General features: G+C 40.7%; 1 protein-coding gene across 9 annotated transcripts in view; it reads left to right on the top strand.

Annotated features, from left to right (window-relative positions):
• The window catches only part of ctnnd2b (catenin (cadherin-associated protein), delta 2b), a 198,488-nt gene that overhangs the window by 92,244 nt on the left and 92,628 nt on the right, over positions 1-13,616 (top strand). For 8 of the 9 annotated variants that reach the window (XM_039602850.1, XM_039602849.1, XM_039602843.1 and 5 more), the window contains 2 exons: positions 6,906-6,940; positions 8,452-8,568. In XM_039602850.1, coding sequence (XP_039458784.1) covers positions 6,906-6,940; positions 8,452-8,568 — 152 coding nt within the window. Of the gene's footprint in view, positions 1-6,905; positions 6,941-8,451; positions 8,569-9,756; positions 9,828-13,616 lie in introns of those variants that run through there. The other variant, XM_039602848.1, reaches the window with a different exon arrangement.

The raw sequence follows: 13,616 nt of genomic DNA, 5'->3' as shown, positions 1-13,616 counted from the left end.
TCCATGATCTTTTGAAAGACGGGCAGTATAAAGAGTAGTGGGTTGTCTCTGGTCTAAAGTAGCTAGAGTCTCTCGAGATGTTGTCTATCCACAGCTATCCACAATACACTCAGTAAGTATTAACTCGACAGGTAACAGTGTGTATTTGTCCTGGTTTTGGAAATAAATGGCCTGGTAATTACTTACTAATTAGTGTATCTGATCTTTCTAGTCAGGTTTTAGCCAGGCTTGCTAGGAAACAGAATGGAGCCTCTCTGCATTTGACTTTCACACTAGAGGGGAGGTTTGTCTCATGTTATAATCCTAATTTTACAAGGTCAGTTGTTCTTGCTTCTAAAAATAGCCAGGGGGAATTTTGAGATAATCCGGTATTGTAGCTGAGCACTTGTGCAGTAAACAACATTGTCCTTAACTTCAGATCATTTCATGTCAGATTCTGTAATATCATTGTGTTTTGTGCTCACGCAGCAAAATTGCTGTTGCTTTTTCATTGACATGTATAGTCTTGTGCTTTTTCTACACCCACAGTATATATATCTAAGGCTAATGTTTAAGTTTGTAGTATTTAAGCTCTGTATGAAACAGAAAACAAGCCACACTCACACATGCACCCAGACGCACTGTATCATTAGCACTGATGAAGTACTATGCAGTGACATGACCCGCAGCAGGTAAGATGATCACACTGTCAATTAGTCTTCTTTTGCTCCACTAATTATACTGTCAAATTTCATTGATGCACAATAGAGATTCAATGGGAAACAAGCACCAGTTCTCTCTGTTTCCTGGGCCAGAAGGCACATGAACTGTTTCAGGTAGTGAACACTGACTAGATATAGCTGGTGGCGAGCAGCAGAAAGAACTGCAGAGGGAGAGATGAAGGATAGTTGCAGCTCAGGTGCACCATGTCATTTTCCATTAAAATCACACCACAGGCAGATTTCCAGGGGGCTGTTATAGTCGCACATCAACATCTTAACAATGTCACTGTGATGTTAGCATTTACAGTCATGTGAAGGAAAAAATCACAGGAAAGCTGTCTTTCACATTCCTGTGAAACACTAAATACACCCTCACTGTTTCCATAGGAATTAAGAGGCTAAGTAGCAGCCAGTTACTGATAATCGAATGCAGCTGATTAACTGGTCATTGACACGTGTGGTTACCTCCATAAAAGCAGATGTTTTGGCATTTGTATGGGCTGGAATATTCAGGTTAAGGTAATGGTACATCGAGACTCATTTACCATGTTAAATGTTACATTTTGTGACATTACAATTAGAAAAAGACTGAACAGGTATGGCTTGTTTGGAGTTATTTCCGAGAGGAAGCCTCTTCTCTCTACAAAGAACATGGCAGCATGGATTAAATTTGCAAATCTGCATCAATCAAACCACAAGACTTGTATATCCAACAATGTCCTTTGCACAGATGAGACCAAACTGAAGATGTTTAGCCCTAATGCACAACTTCCTGTTTTGGAAAAACAAAGCATAAACGCAGCACAAACGCCTCTACCAACTGTCAGCACGGTGCTGGAGGAGTGATGATTTGGGCTTGAACTGGGCGCCCTGCAGTCATTGAGTCAGCCATGAACTTCTCTGTATACCAAAGTATTCCAGAGTCAAATGTGAGTCCATTTGTCTGACAGCTGAAATTGAGTCATGCAACAGCACTATGATCTCAAGTAGCCAGCAAATCTACAACAGAATGGCTGAAATGGAAGAGATGCTGCAATGGCCCAGTCAAATGAATAAATGAATGCCCACTAATCTTAATGAACTGGAGCAACTTTGTAAAGAACAGCGGGCCAAAATTCTTGCACAATGATGCGGGACACTGATAAAGCTTCAATATTTATGCTGTTTTTGCTGTTAAAGTGGTTCTATGAGCTACTGAATGATGAGGTGTACTTAGTTTTTTAACTAGTTTATGCGTGAAAGGCTTAAAGACTAATAGTATTCACTGCAGTGGACAGCTATTCAAAGGCTGTTTTCTTGTATTTGTGTCAATGTCGATGGTATATTTGCACATAAACCAATACATTGGACACTGATGTGTCACTCCATACCCTGCCACCCACTCCAAAGGTGATGTTGTCCACCTAAGTGGACATGTAAAAAAACTCTTTGAAAAGTACATGTTTAAAAACGAAGTTCAAAAATCTTTCATGCCTAAAGATGAATAAAAATATGTAAGAGAAAAATCCTGATTGAGGTTGGCATAATTCATGCATGAAGGGGTTAAAAACATTCCTCATCACATGACTATAGAAGTAAAAGCTATCTCTGTAGCCTAGCGTGGCTGTGTGTGTGTGGAAAAGCCTTAGGTTCGGATAATCTATGTGTCACCCTTCCCTGGCCTCGGTGATGCAATGGGGGGATGTGGCAGGGCGTGGTCTGCAGTTCCACTGCCGGGGATGCGGACTCACCTGCAATCCACAATCTCGCCTAGCCGGCTTTAAAATCTGTACTGGGTCCTGAGATTGGGTTGTTGTTGGTGTGTGTGGCTGGGAGCCGCAAAGCTAAAGCCAAGTAGTGTTGAAACAGCAACCGAGTGAATAAAGTATATGCTGAAAAGCCTTAATGTGTGGACGGGTGTTCGGCTGGTCTGCCGTGTGTTATTTATCACATTTCGATCCTGATTCGTGATCATATTCAACTGCGTTAGATTAAGGATTTTTAGATGCTAGTCTTATTGTGCATATTGTACTACAAGAGTGAGCTTTGATTCTGATTCCTTCGTTTTACTCGTTACTTATCTCTGCTCCTGTCCTAATAATGAAGAACAAAGTTCTATATTTCACCCAGATCTGACAAAAATCCAACACCCTCTGGACTATTTTATATTCCAGCTTCAGCCCCATGTTGATATAACCACTTGAAGCTAACACCATTTGCCCTCTTCCCTCAGTTTCCAGCAAGGTGTCTACATGAGCGCTCAGCCTGCATTGACTTTTACTTGCCTCACATCTTGGCCATTGGTAAATAACACACATTCATCTCCACTCAGGCATATTCAAGAGCAGTGAGGCATCATTTTGACACCAACAAATGTGGAAAAGTATGTGAGGACCAGCCTGCTCTACTCTTAAGAAAACATTGACTCAGTCTGTGTCATCAGTACTGCCTGTCGGAGCCCAGACCGGTCATAATAATCCTCATCATCCTGCCCCGTCAAAGGTGTTTGTCTGATATAAACACACTCCATCCTCCCAGACATGGGGCTTCAGTCTCTCTCTGCTTCCCTGCTTTGTGTGATGCATTTGTGTGCTTTGGTGCTTCCAAGACTTGTGTCTGTGGAGGAGTGTTTGTGCAAGTGCATGGCTGTGTTTTTTTGGGATAATAACGTCTGATGGATGAGGAGTCTGCTATGCTGACAAAAGGCCCCATTAACATATACCGCTTGGCTCCCTCTCGCAATCCGTCATACACCACATACACCCACAGAAAATGCAGGTAATCAATGGGAAGATTTAATACCAGCCTGTCTCCTAAAAATTACGTTCCCATGCAGCTAGACTGTATTCCCAATTACGGTTTGAAGTAAAAGTATTTTCTCGCCAATAAAATACACTGTAATGTAAAAGATCTACAAACGCTATTTAAACATAATCTACAACACTGTTATCTAAGGTTCAACTACCAAGTGGAACATCCTCTGTTTTTAATTAGTTTTATCTGACATTTTCACTTTTAAATTCAGTTTTCATTCACTGGTTAGGTGTAGCCACCACAAGACGAATATGTCATGGTTTGGGTTCAAATGTGCCCTTTCGGTCTTCACACCATTCGGGTTCCCAGCTCAATGAGCAGAAGAAGTGAGTAAGAACATGCGCTTTATCAGGTACACCATGCTAGTACCGGGTTGGGCTGCCTTTAACTCTTCATGAGCTTCAACAGCGTCACCCAGTTACTGCAGATTAGTCAGCTGCACATCTGTGATGGAACTCTCTCATTTCACCACGTCCCAAAGGTGCTCTTGAATTGAAATGTGGTGACTGTGGAGGCCATCTGAGTACAGTGAGCTCAGTGTCATGCTCAACAAACCTGGTTGAAATGATCTGAGCTTGTGAAGGCGTGTGTTATCCCATATTCTCATGGGTACACTGTGGCTATAAGGGTATGAGGTTTGATGGGGAGATTGATACCACTTTGAATTCTGTATGCTAACAAGAAAACTAAAACCAGCACATTATTTGCTGAGCAATTAGCTGAGGCCAGTGGGCAACTGGTTTAGGCTCCTTCCAGCCTTTGAGCTAAATTAATCACTTACTGCTTCTAACTTCACCACAAAGACATGAAAGTCCGTATTCATAAGAAAAAATTGTTAAAAGCGATATCTCTTTGTATGTTTTTACATATGGTTAGTGTACACTATATTATAGTGTCATTATTTTACCGTTTTACCTTCCTCATTAGGAGTGATTAGGAAGGGCAGGTTTAAAAATGAGTATATCAAAGGGACAACTAAGGTTGAGTAGTTTGGTTAGCGAGACAAGTCTGGCATACTTGGGCATGTGCGCTGGAGGGACAGTGGATGTACTGGACAAAGGATGTGGAATATGGAGCTGCCAGGCAGGCGCCAAAGAGAGATCACAGAGAAGCTTCGTGCATGTAGTGAAAGAGCTCATGTAGAGGGTTTGAATACTAGAGTTCGGATTAGAGGCAGATGATCCACTATGGAGTACCCTAAAGGGAACAGCTGAAAGAAGGAGATCATAGTAATTTTAATTTTCAGACTTAGAGGCACAGAGTAACCTTTGGGAATGTCAGTTTTATCAACAGGTGGTTGGTCATCCAGGAACTGAGGTGGATAAGGAACTTTTCCAAAAGTAGAGCTTGAAGCCCTCGAGCTTGTTTCAGCGAACAGGCCTCAAAGGAGAATACAGGAAATCGGAATTATCAAGAGCCTTTAACACTTGAGGGGAAACACAACTTGGAAATTATACTTTTACTCAGAGTAATAAAACAGTAACACTGTATTTAATACAGTACATGGTGTGTAGTCACTCCACTTGTTTGCTCTACTGAGCCTGTAGCCTACTTACACAGCTGAACGTTATTATTTTGGTGTTATGTCACGTATTAACACAAACAACAGAGTTATTTAGTGTGTGTGGATTACAAAGGTTTAAATCTTGTTGATATTGATTTACACTGAACATCTTGGCGATCATAATACAATGAAGGTTTTCTGAATTTGTAAGATTAATAGGAATTTATGTGCTCTGGGGTTTAATGTCTTCTGACAAATATCACTGGCTGGGGAGTTACAGAGAGAATATACAAGAGGAGTCTTCAAAGATTTATTGGACGTTGCTACAGTCGAAAGCTGTATAGAATTAGTGTGTGTGTGTGTGTGTGTGTGTGTGTGTGTGTGTGTGTGTGTGTGTGTGTGTGTGTGTGTGTGTGTGTGTGTGTGTGTGTGAACAACACAACAAGAATACCACTGCAAGTAAACACTGAAAACAGCAATACAGTTTCTCATATGTTTGTTTCAGGGTGTCAATCCACACAAAATCACAGGCAGAACCGCCTTTACAGAAAGACACGTTTCATCACATAGCCATCAAATTTTCCTGAATGAACTAGCACAGCGGTCCCCAACCTTTTCTGCGCCACGGACCGGTTTATGCCCGACAATATTTTCACGGACCAGCAATAAGGTGTCACGGATAAATACAACAAAATAAAACTAGTGCCGGTACCGAAAAAAAGAAGATTTATTCATAACACACGTGAAAAGACCCAGGAAAACTGAGTTAACGATAAAAACAATAACAAAATAATGCTGAAAACCGATTAAAAACCCTGAAAACCATACATTTCACACCTGAGCCTCAACTCTCGCGGCCCGGTACCAAACGACTCACGGACCGGTACCGGTCCGAGGCCCGGGGGTTGGGGACCGCTGAACTAGCAAACAAATCAACATGCGTAAAAGGAGCTGACATGCTCGTGTACATGCTATGTAATGAAATTCAAGGAGCAAATATTACTTCTCTGCTACCTGCTAGGACAGAACAAGAGGGGAAATAACAGGAGAGAAGAGGAAATGAGTTTGCGTGAGACTTATAACCACGCAGTTGTATGACAACTGAAACAGAAATGCGTAGGCCTGTCAGCATTGTTTGTTATATGTAACATTATGGCTGTGTTGAAACACTAAATGAGAGTCTGTGTGAAGATACGTTATTGGCTGCCAAGACAAAGCTGAAGACGGTCTGTAAACACAGTAAATGCACAGGGAATTTCAGGAGCAAGGCCGACACTTGTGAACAGCATTGGTACTCTGTGCTTTATCTGTCGGCACTACTGCGTACCAAATCAGTGCAGATGTGTATGGAATCTTATATTTTTTTTATCATTGTGTTTCACTGGTGCAGAAAAACGGGCAGACTTCTCTAGTCCTATTTGCACTGATGTTTTCTCACCGCCCTTTTAGTAATATTTCTTATCTCCAATCCCTTTGTGCTTACCCTTCTGAAATCATTCCCATGACAAGATAACACTGCAGAGGGATAAACAAATACCCCGAACAAGTTCACAAAAAGAGAAATTCAAAAGCAACCTTGTTTTCACTTTGATAATAAGGCATTTTGAGTGTATGTTATTGGTTTTGAGAAGGGTCTCTGTTCCCAAGGTACTGAAGAATCTGCAGTCTGTATGTTTTCATCCTTCAGTGAAAAAATAAGAGTTCAAACAGTAGAAAACAGCATTTTGTGTGGTATTCCCGTTTTTACCGCAAACCTACGCGCTGGACATGGATGGGAAACACAGTTTAAGGCATGTGTGGCTTAATGGACTACCGTCAATCTAAAAGTATCCTGATGGTGCTCCACCAAAGAACAACATTTCGCAGTAGGTTAACACTTTTTTCTTTCTCTCGTTTGTCTCTTGCAGTTCAGCAGATGAGAAGTTTCGCTGGAATAACCAAGGTAATGTTTCAGCTCGAACGCTCCTATACGTGACTGTCTTATTCACAGTTTGTACTGTAGCACTGTGCTTTGCTGGTTGTGCTTATTACATTGTTATCCACTGTAATCTCCTCCCAGCCCAATATATTGATGTAGTTCTTTAGAAAGTACTGCGGTGGTCTTAAACCCCCCAATAAAGGTTAGTTAACAATAAAAGGTGAGATTCTCTCCCACACCTCAAACCATCTGACAACTGAGTAAAGCAGCGTTTGCAAATAATTCTCAGTATTTAGTTTGACCTGTTCGGGGTGCCAATGGGATGTGCTTTCCATAAAGGACAATGAGAATCAATGGGCTTTTAGGCAATTTGAAAGTCAAATTAAGACACCTCTCCAGGCTTGACAACTTCTTTGACAGCATTTTTTAGCTGAAGAAATACCTCCCATGCGTGACACTTAGGTCTCCTTCTCTCTGCCTCATTGTCAGTCACGCTGAGTTGTATAGCCTGTTTAGAGTAGATTGATTATATGAGTGAAGTCGCTGGGTCGGTGACCTCCGCCAACAAAGAGGTGACAAGGAAGCGCGGAGGTTTTGTGGTTTAAACCCTCCACAGTGAAAGTTTTCAACGTCTGCCGCGGTCTTCATCCATCCCGCTGTGCTGTGCGCCAGCTCAACCACTCAACCTCACAAAGACAGCATTTATTTTACAGAAAACCATTGCTCACTCCAATCGGACCTCTTGATCTCATCATCACTCATGAATTATTAAAACCCATCACTTCTGGGGAGGAAAAAAAGCAGGTTTAAAAATGACTTTTAGCTTTTGTTAGCGAGGGTGAGAGTAAATCTAGTGGAATGCTTCAGACAGCCCTGGAAATGCTTCACCAACAGCATCAACATCATCAGTCTAGAATTGTGTCAGTTGAAGTCAATAAAATCTGCCTCCTAAATCCACTGACTAAGTCCTCTACTATTACCGTTTCTCTCCCGTCTTGATAAGAGATTAATGTTGCTCCTAAGACTCATTTGTAAGCTTTTATCCCCCTTGGCAGCCCACTTTAACTTGAAAACACTGGGCATGTTATCAGCCTCTTTCTGACAGACAAACGGCTGGTATCTAAGTACAAGGTGGACCTCAAGATTTGTTGCTGGATTATCAGTTAGGCCTTTACCCTTGGCCCATGGATTGCCATTGCATGCTGCTCTGTGTCAGTGTGTAAAGCCACTTCTTGGGTAACTAATCTGCAGTTAAATGATAATGATTTTGAATATTTTTTTTGTTGAAACTTGTCTAGAATTGTGTTATAGTCTAAGATCCAGTTGCTTATAGTCAAAGGTGGGTTTCTGGTTAAAGGACGAGTTGAAAATGAACCATTACAAACACAATAGACAGAAAACAGAGACAATGAGAGTCATTGGGAGTCTGCATCTGGCTCTTCATGTTGCTCACTGTAAGAAATAGTGTAGACACATGATGTGTAAGTGTTTGAATTTCTGCTCATGTTTGTCTCCTGTTCTTCCTGCACATGTAGATGGACAGAAGGACATAGAGGAGGAGCTGACAACAGGCCTAGAGCTGGTGGACTCCTGCATCCGATCGCTCCAGGAATCAGGCATCTTGGACTCACAGGACACTTCTACAGGAGACAGTAAGATCAATGTTGCGATGATGACAGTAGAACGAGAAACAATTCTTCCTTCTTTTTCTTTCCTGAGATGGCAACAGAAGCATATCTTGGAAGAGGAAAGATAAAATCTAATCAAAACCAGCGAGGATGGTTATTCCCAGAGAGCCGTAGTCTCCAGGTATTGGTTGATTAACCTGTTGAATGTGTTTGAGTTCACAAAGAAAGTGCGCTTCACAAGAACAGCCTCCTCCAATAGTGAGGAAGCATGGCGGTGCAGCAGTATGTTTAGTCCTCCTTTGAATCAACAGCAACCTTTTTAATGAAGCCTGTTACATGATGTTCTGTACTCAGGCTGATTAGTGTGTTCTCACCTAAATGCAAAACATGTTTTCTGTCATTACCGTGACTGCTGCGGTCAAAACACGGCTTCTTTCAAACATAAAAGTTTTAATCCACAGAATCTGTTGCAATAGTATGTTAGTGTGCCAAAGATGAATGCAGCTTTCATTGAATTTTTTGTTGATGACACGTTTCCTTTCTGTTCTTGTATGACTAATATACCTTTTTTGCCTTCGAACATTCATTAGTTGAATAACATCGGCAGTTAAAGTGAAAACGGATTCATTTTAAGACTAGATTTAAGTTGCTACTTCTATTTATCCTCTTCTTAGCTCTGATTTGGTCCATAGAAGGACTTATTTGTCTCTTTATCTGCTAAGTTCCTTGATAACTTAGAAACAATTGCTAGAAAAAGAGGTTGCACTGCTTTTTAATGTGAAGTTTAAAGGAGTTTGTCAGAGCACTCAGTGAGACCGCTCTCACCTTCTATACTTGGTCCCAGGGATGATACTGGGGAGTTATTCTATATTCTACCCCATGCGAGAGCGGTAGCTGTCAGGAGACATGCAGAGTGTTGCCAGTAGTTTGATATGCTAATCCATCCTTGCTGAGGTGTCAGCTGGCCTGCTGTTCACAGTGCAGAGAGGTGAGGCACACACACCAACATGCAGCTACTGTATACAGCACAGACACATAAAGCTACATATATCCACACACTGAGCGCTGAAGGAAAACACGGAAAAGTTGTAGAGGTGTGCATGCACAGTATCGTGCATTAACATTCACAGACGGTTGCGACACAACACAAATAGGAATGGTAATTTTTCAAATGTCAAATATCAGTTATGCAACCAGTCACTCACTGGCTAATCAAAAGAGAGAGAGAGAGAGAATGGCAGGTCAGCCACAGACAGGATAAAGGCAGTGAGGACAACAAGAGGGTGAGTAGAGGAACAACAGAAGCAATGATGTAGTCAAACATACAGCATTAATGAACTCATATTGGTTTCTTAGTGTTAGGAAAACAGAACAAATGTTATTCTTTTTCTGCTCTAACGACATATCTGAACAACTAGTTTACAGTTTACTGAATAATCTTCACATGGGATGAGTCTGAATGTTTACAACATGAAACATTTGGGTTTTTCAACAATTTAAAATGGCGTCTATAAGAATTCATGCACTTCCGCCTCTCACTGTAAAATCCAGCTGCCTTAATCAGTAAAGAAAAACAACTGACACAATTGTAGACTGATGATGTTTTGCTATAAATGGAATAACACATTCTTTCTAGGATTACTTTCAAAGGAAATAATATGTCATGACTTAGCTAGTTACATTAGTAACACACACATATATATATCATAACTAGCACGTCTAGTGTGTAGTATATGAATCCTGTTAAGAAACTTGCATAGATGCTAATGGATGTTAGCGGCTAACTGAATTGAAATGAATTGAGTTTATCTGGGAAATTTTAAACTGGCATTTTTTTAGCCAAACAGCTCTCATTTGGATCAAAAAAGTCATTTTTAATGTAATTCTTAAAATTTATATACTGACATTGTCCATGTCTTTAATATGCAAGCTGCATAGCTAGCCTTGACACCTCTATCATAATTATTTTATTGTAATTTTTTTCAGGCGGAGACTTTAAGCCAACTCATTCAATGTTAGCTCAACTTGCTAGCTAGCTCTGATGATAAAAGCTGCCATTGATTTAGAGTTGCTGTCTAGAAATGGTAACTCTCTGAAATCAATCACCAATTACGTGGGAAATTATTCTGATCGTGCAAATAATTGTTTGCTTGTGTTAAGAAAACACAGTTTATTAGCGTGATTTAAAATGCACCAAATTTACTGGCGTGTTGTGCTATAATAGAGCGCAATGAAAAGGTTGAATTTAAGAGGTGGGAACTCAGAGATTTTTGTGACTGACCCTGTTGCATATGTATTTCCGGGAGCTTCTTTTTCAAGGTACAACAGATAGCGAGGAGAATATTTAAATCAAGCGCGCAAACGGATTTACTAACATTTGTGACATGTGATTTACTGCTAGCTGCTCCAATATTTAGCGTTGAAAAAAAGCCTGTTGTGTTTTTTGCTCTTGATATTGAAATGAACTGACTCCGTCTTTGTTTAGAAAACCAGAACAGCTTTTTTAAATCACTCGTAAAACTAAACTAACCACACCTATGAGCGCTGTTTGCTGGTTGCACTTACATGTTTATTTCATCTCGTTTAGTTAAAAGTACACACTACTTAGCGCACAGCCAAGCACATGCATGCATAGGAAATATAATACCTATATGACAAATGAAGAGATGCTTACACACACACACACACCTGTAACCCATGCCCACTGCAGCAGCAGAATCCATGCCTTTTACTCGAGCTGCTGAGCAGATTAATGTGACACAGCAGCAGAGTACACAGAGTGTCTTCACGCTGCTTCATGCTGGTGTTTGCGGCTGTGTTGCGAGCAGCTATTTGGGACCGTGCATGCAGTTTCATTTGTGTTGCAGACTCGACGTGCCTCTAATGGGCATCTAAAAATAGACCACCTCATGAAATATTAAAATATGTCAATCGAGAAGTCTGGTCACGAAGAAAAGCTCTTTGGGTCTGCATGCGTGACAGAAAAGAGAAAAGAGGTCAGAATGTGCACGACTCCTTAGATGCAGGTATATGCAGATGTGCTCAGTGTTCATGCATGAGATCACGGGGGCAGGAGGGATCCAAGTGTGCGTGTGTCTGTTCACTCAGCTCTGAATAGATATTAAAATGTACAAGCAGAGACCTTCTTACAGGACCCCATTACTTTCCTGCTACTACACACACTCACTTACATCAGACGGAATGAGTGGAGCCTTTAGTGTCATGCCATATGAGTAATAATGTATTTATGAGGCCCTTTGTTTCCTTAAAGGCTCCACTAGCCATATGAAACACACCTAACGTGGCAAAGAAAAACTGTGGAAAATATCCCCTGGCTTTGCACACACACATTTGACTCTTCTGTGCATGAGAGTGTGTGAATTGATCTCAAACAGGCCTGGAGTACAAATTCCTTCATTTCATAATGTGTGTGTGTGTGTTTTAAGCCTGTGTATGCATATACGTGTGTACTCTCGGAAGATGAGCATATTGGACACTGAGGCCTCGACCCAGTAAACTCAGCCAGCACCCTTAGCTTGATATCACATTTTAAATAATGCAGAATCACCAGCTACTCCGCCTGCAGCCATTCTCTGTACTTTAATGTGACTTTTCACTTTGGACGAGCTTTATTTTGCAACCCTTTTATCCAGAGTGACTCCTTTTGCCGTTAGCTGCTGGCTTTATCTGCCCCGTGCAGTGGTTATGGACCGCCGGCACTAAGATTTCTCTCTTCTTTAATAATCACAAACAAGCAACGTTTCTTGGTTTTGTCTCGTGCGCCGTCCTTGGTTTGATTCTTAGACTGCTGGCAAAAAAAGTGACATGAGCGGAGATTAAAGGAACAGCCACTGCTGACAGAGGACAGCTCAAGAACTCCTTTGAGAGTACTGAGTGCTAAAAATTTAATAAACATGGGTGCGGTCAGTTATTTTGCTAGAATAAAGGGAACGTAATCTAGTATATCTGCTGATACATGCATGCAACGCTGCAGCTACAACGGGACACCATTTTTTAAATACCTTGTTGGCTAAAAAAAGAGTTTAATTCCTGTAATTAAAGCCGTTTATTAGGAACATTATTGCTATCATCACCAAAGTGAATTAATCAAGGTTGCATCAAAAATGAAACAGCACTTTAATAAGAGAGATGGGAGGGTTTTGGCTGTCGTACAAGCAGCTCCCGCCCTCCGCTTCCCAAATTATTCACTTAACATTCTCTGCTGCTTTCTAGATGCTTTTGTCATTATGTTTCATGCCTCCGTGCCGCATGAGTCTGTGTTATGTGTCACAGTCTACGCATGTTTGCATGTTTACACTGGAAATGAAATGGTCCATGTGCAAATCACAAGACTGCAAACGCTTTAGAAACCCTAATGAGGCTGCATGTAAAATTAGCAGTGAAGCATTTAATGTCATTATGCTTTGGCTGTAGGATAGCGTAAACCTGCTGTTAACCTATTTAACTCTGCTCTAACGCTGTTGTCAGCTAGTTAACCCTGCCTCTCTTTCTGACTCGCTGTGCCATTTCCAATTAAACATGGAAACATAAAAATAGCGTCCATGTAGATGCATTTTAAATGTTGTTCCAGTCACCTAAACATGTCTTGGCCAATAAGGATTATGACTTTTTGCGTCACTTGCTCCATTTCTATATTATTTGAAATACTGGTCTAAAACTTTTATGTTCACAAATTGGCTGCTATCATAAAAAATAAAGTGTTATGATGTGGAACGACGTGTTAAGACTGGTAATGTGTAAAATTGATTTAATTATCAGTGTGATGCTACTGACAGTCTGATTCTTTGTGTTTGTAGAGCCTTAATAAAAAATACAACAAAGTAAAAGATCTTAAATTTGTTTTTTAATATTTCTAATTATGATGGATAAACTCTTGAGAGATTGAATCAACCCTTTAAATGTAAATCTAGAACCTGTTATGTAGGCTTTCATGTCAATTCAAAGGCTGTTAAGACTAGACTATTATCTTATGAGGTTAAAGGTCATTTAAAGCATTTACTATTTCTAAAAGTGTCCAAATACCTGAATAAGCTCGCCTTGTAACAGCTGAG

This window comes from Oreochromis aureus, linkage group 18 (assembly GCF_013358895.1).
Source record: "Oreochromis aureus strain Israel breed Guangdong linkage group 18, ZZ_aureus, whole genome shotgun sequence".
In the NCBI taxonomy this organism is placed as follows: Eukaryota; Metazoa; Chordata; class Actinopteri; order Cichliformes; family Cichlidae; genus Oreochromis; species Oreochromis aureus.
Note: the sequence above shows the minus strand (reverse complement) of the source record. Positions and strands in the feature narration are given on the sequence as shown.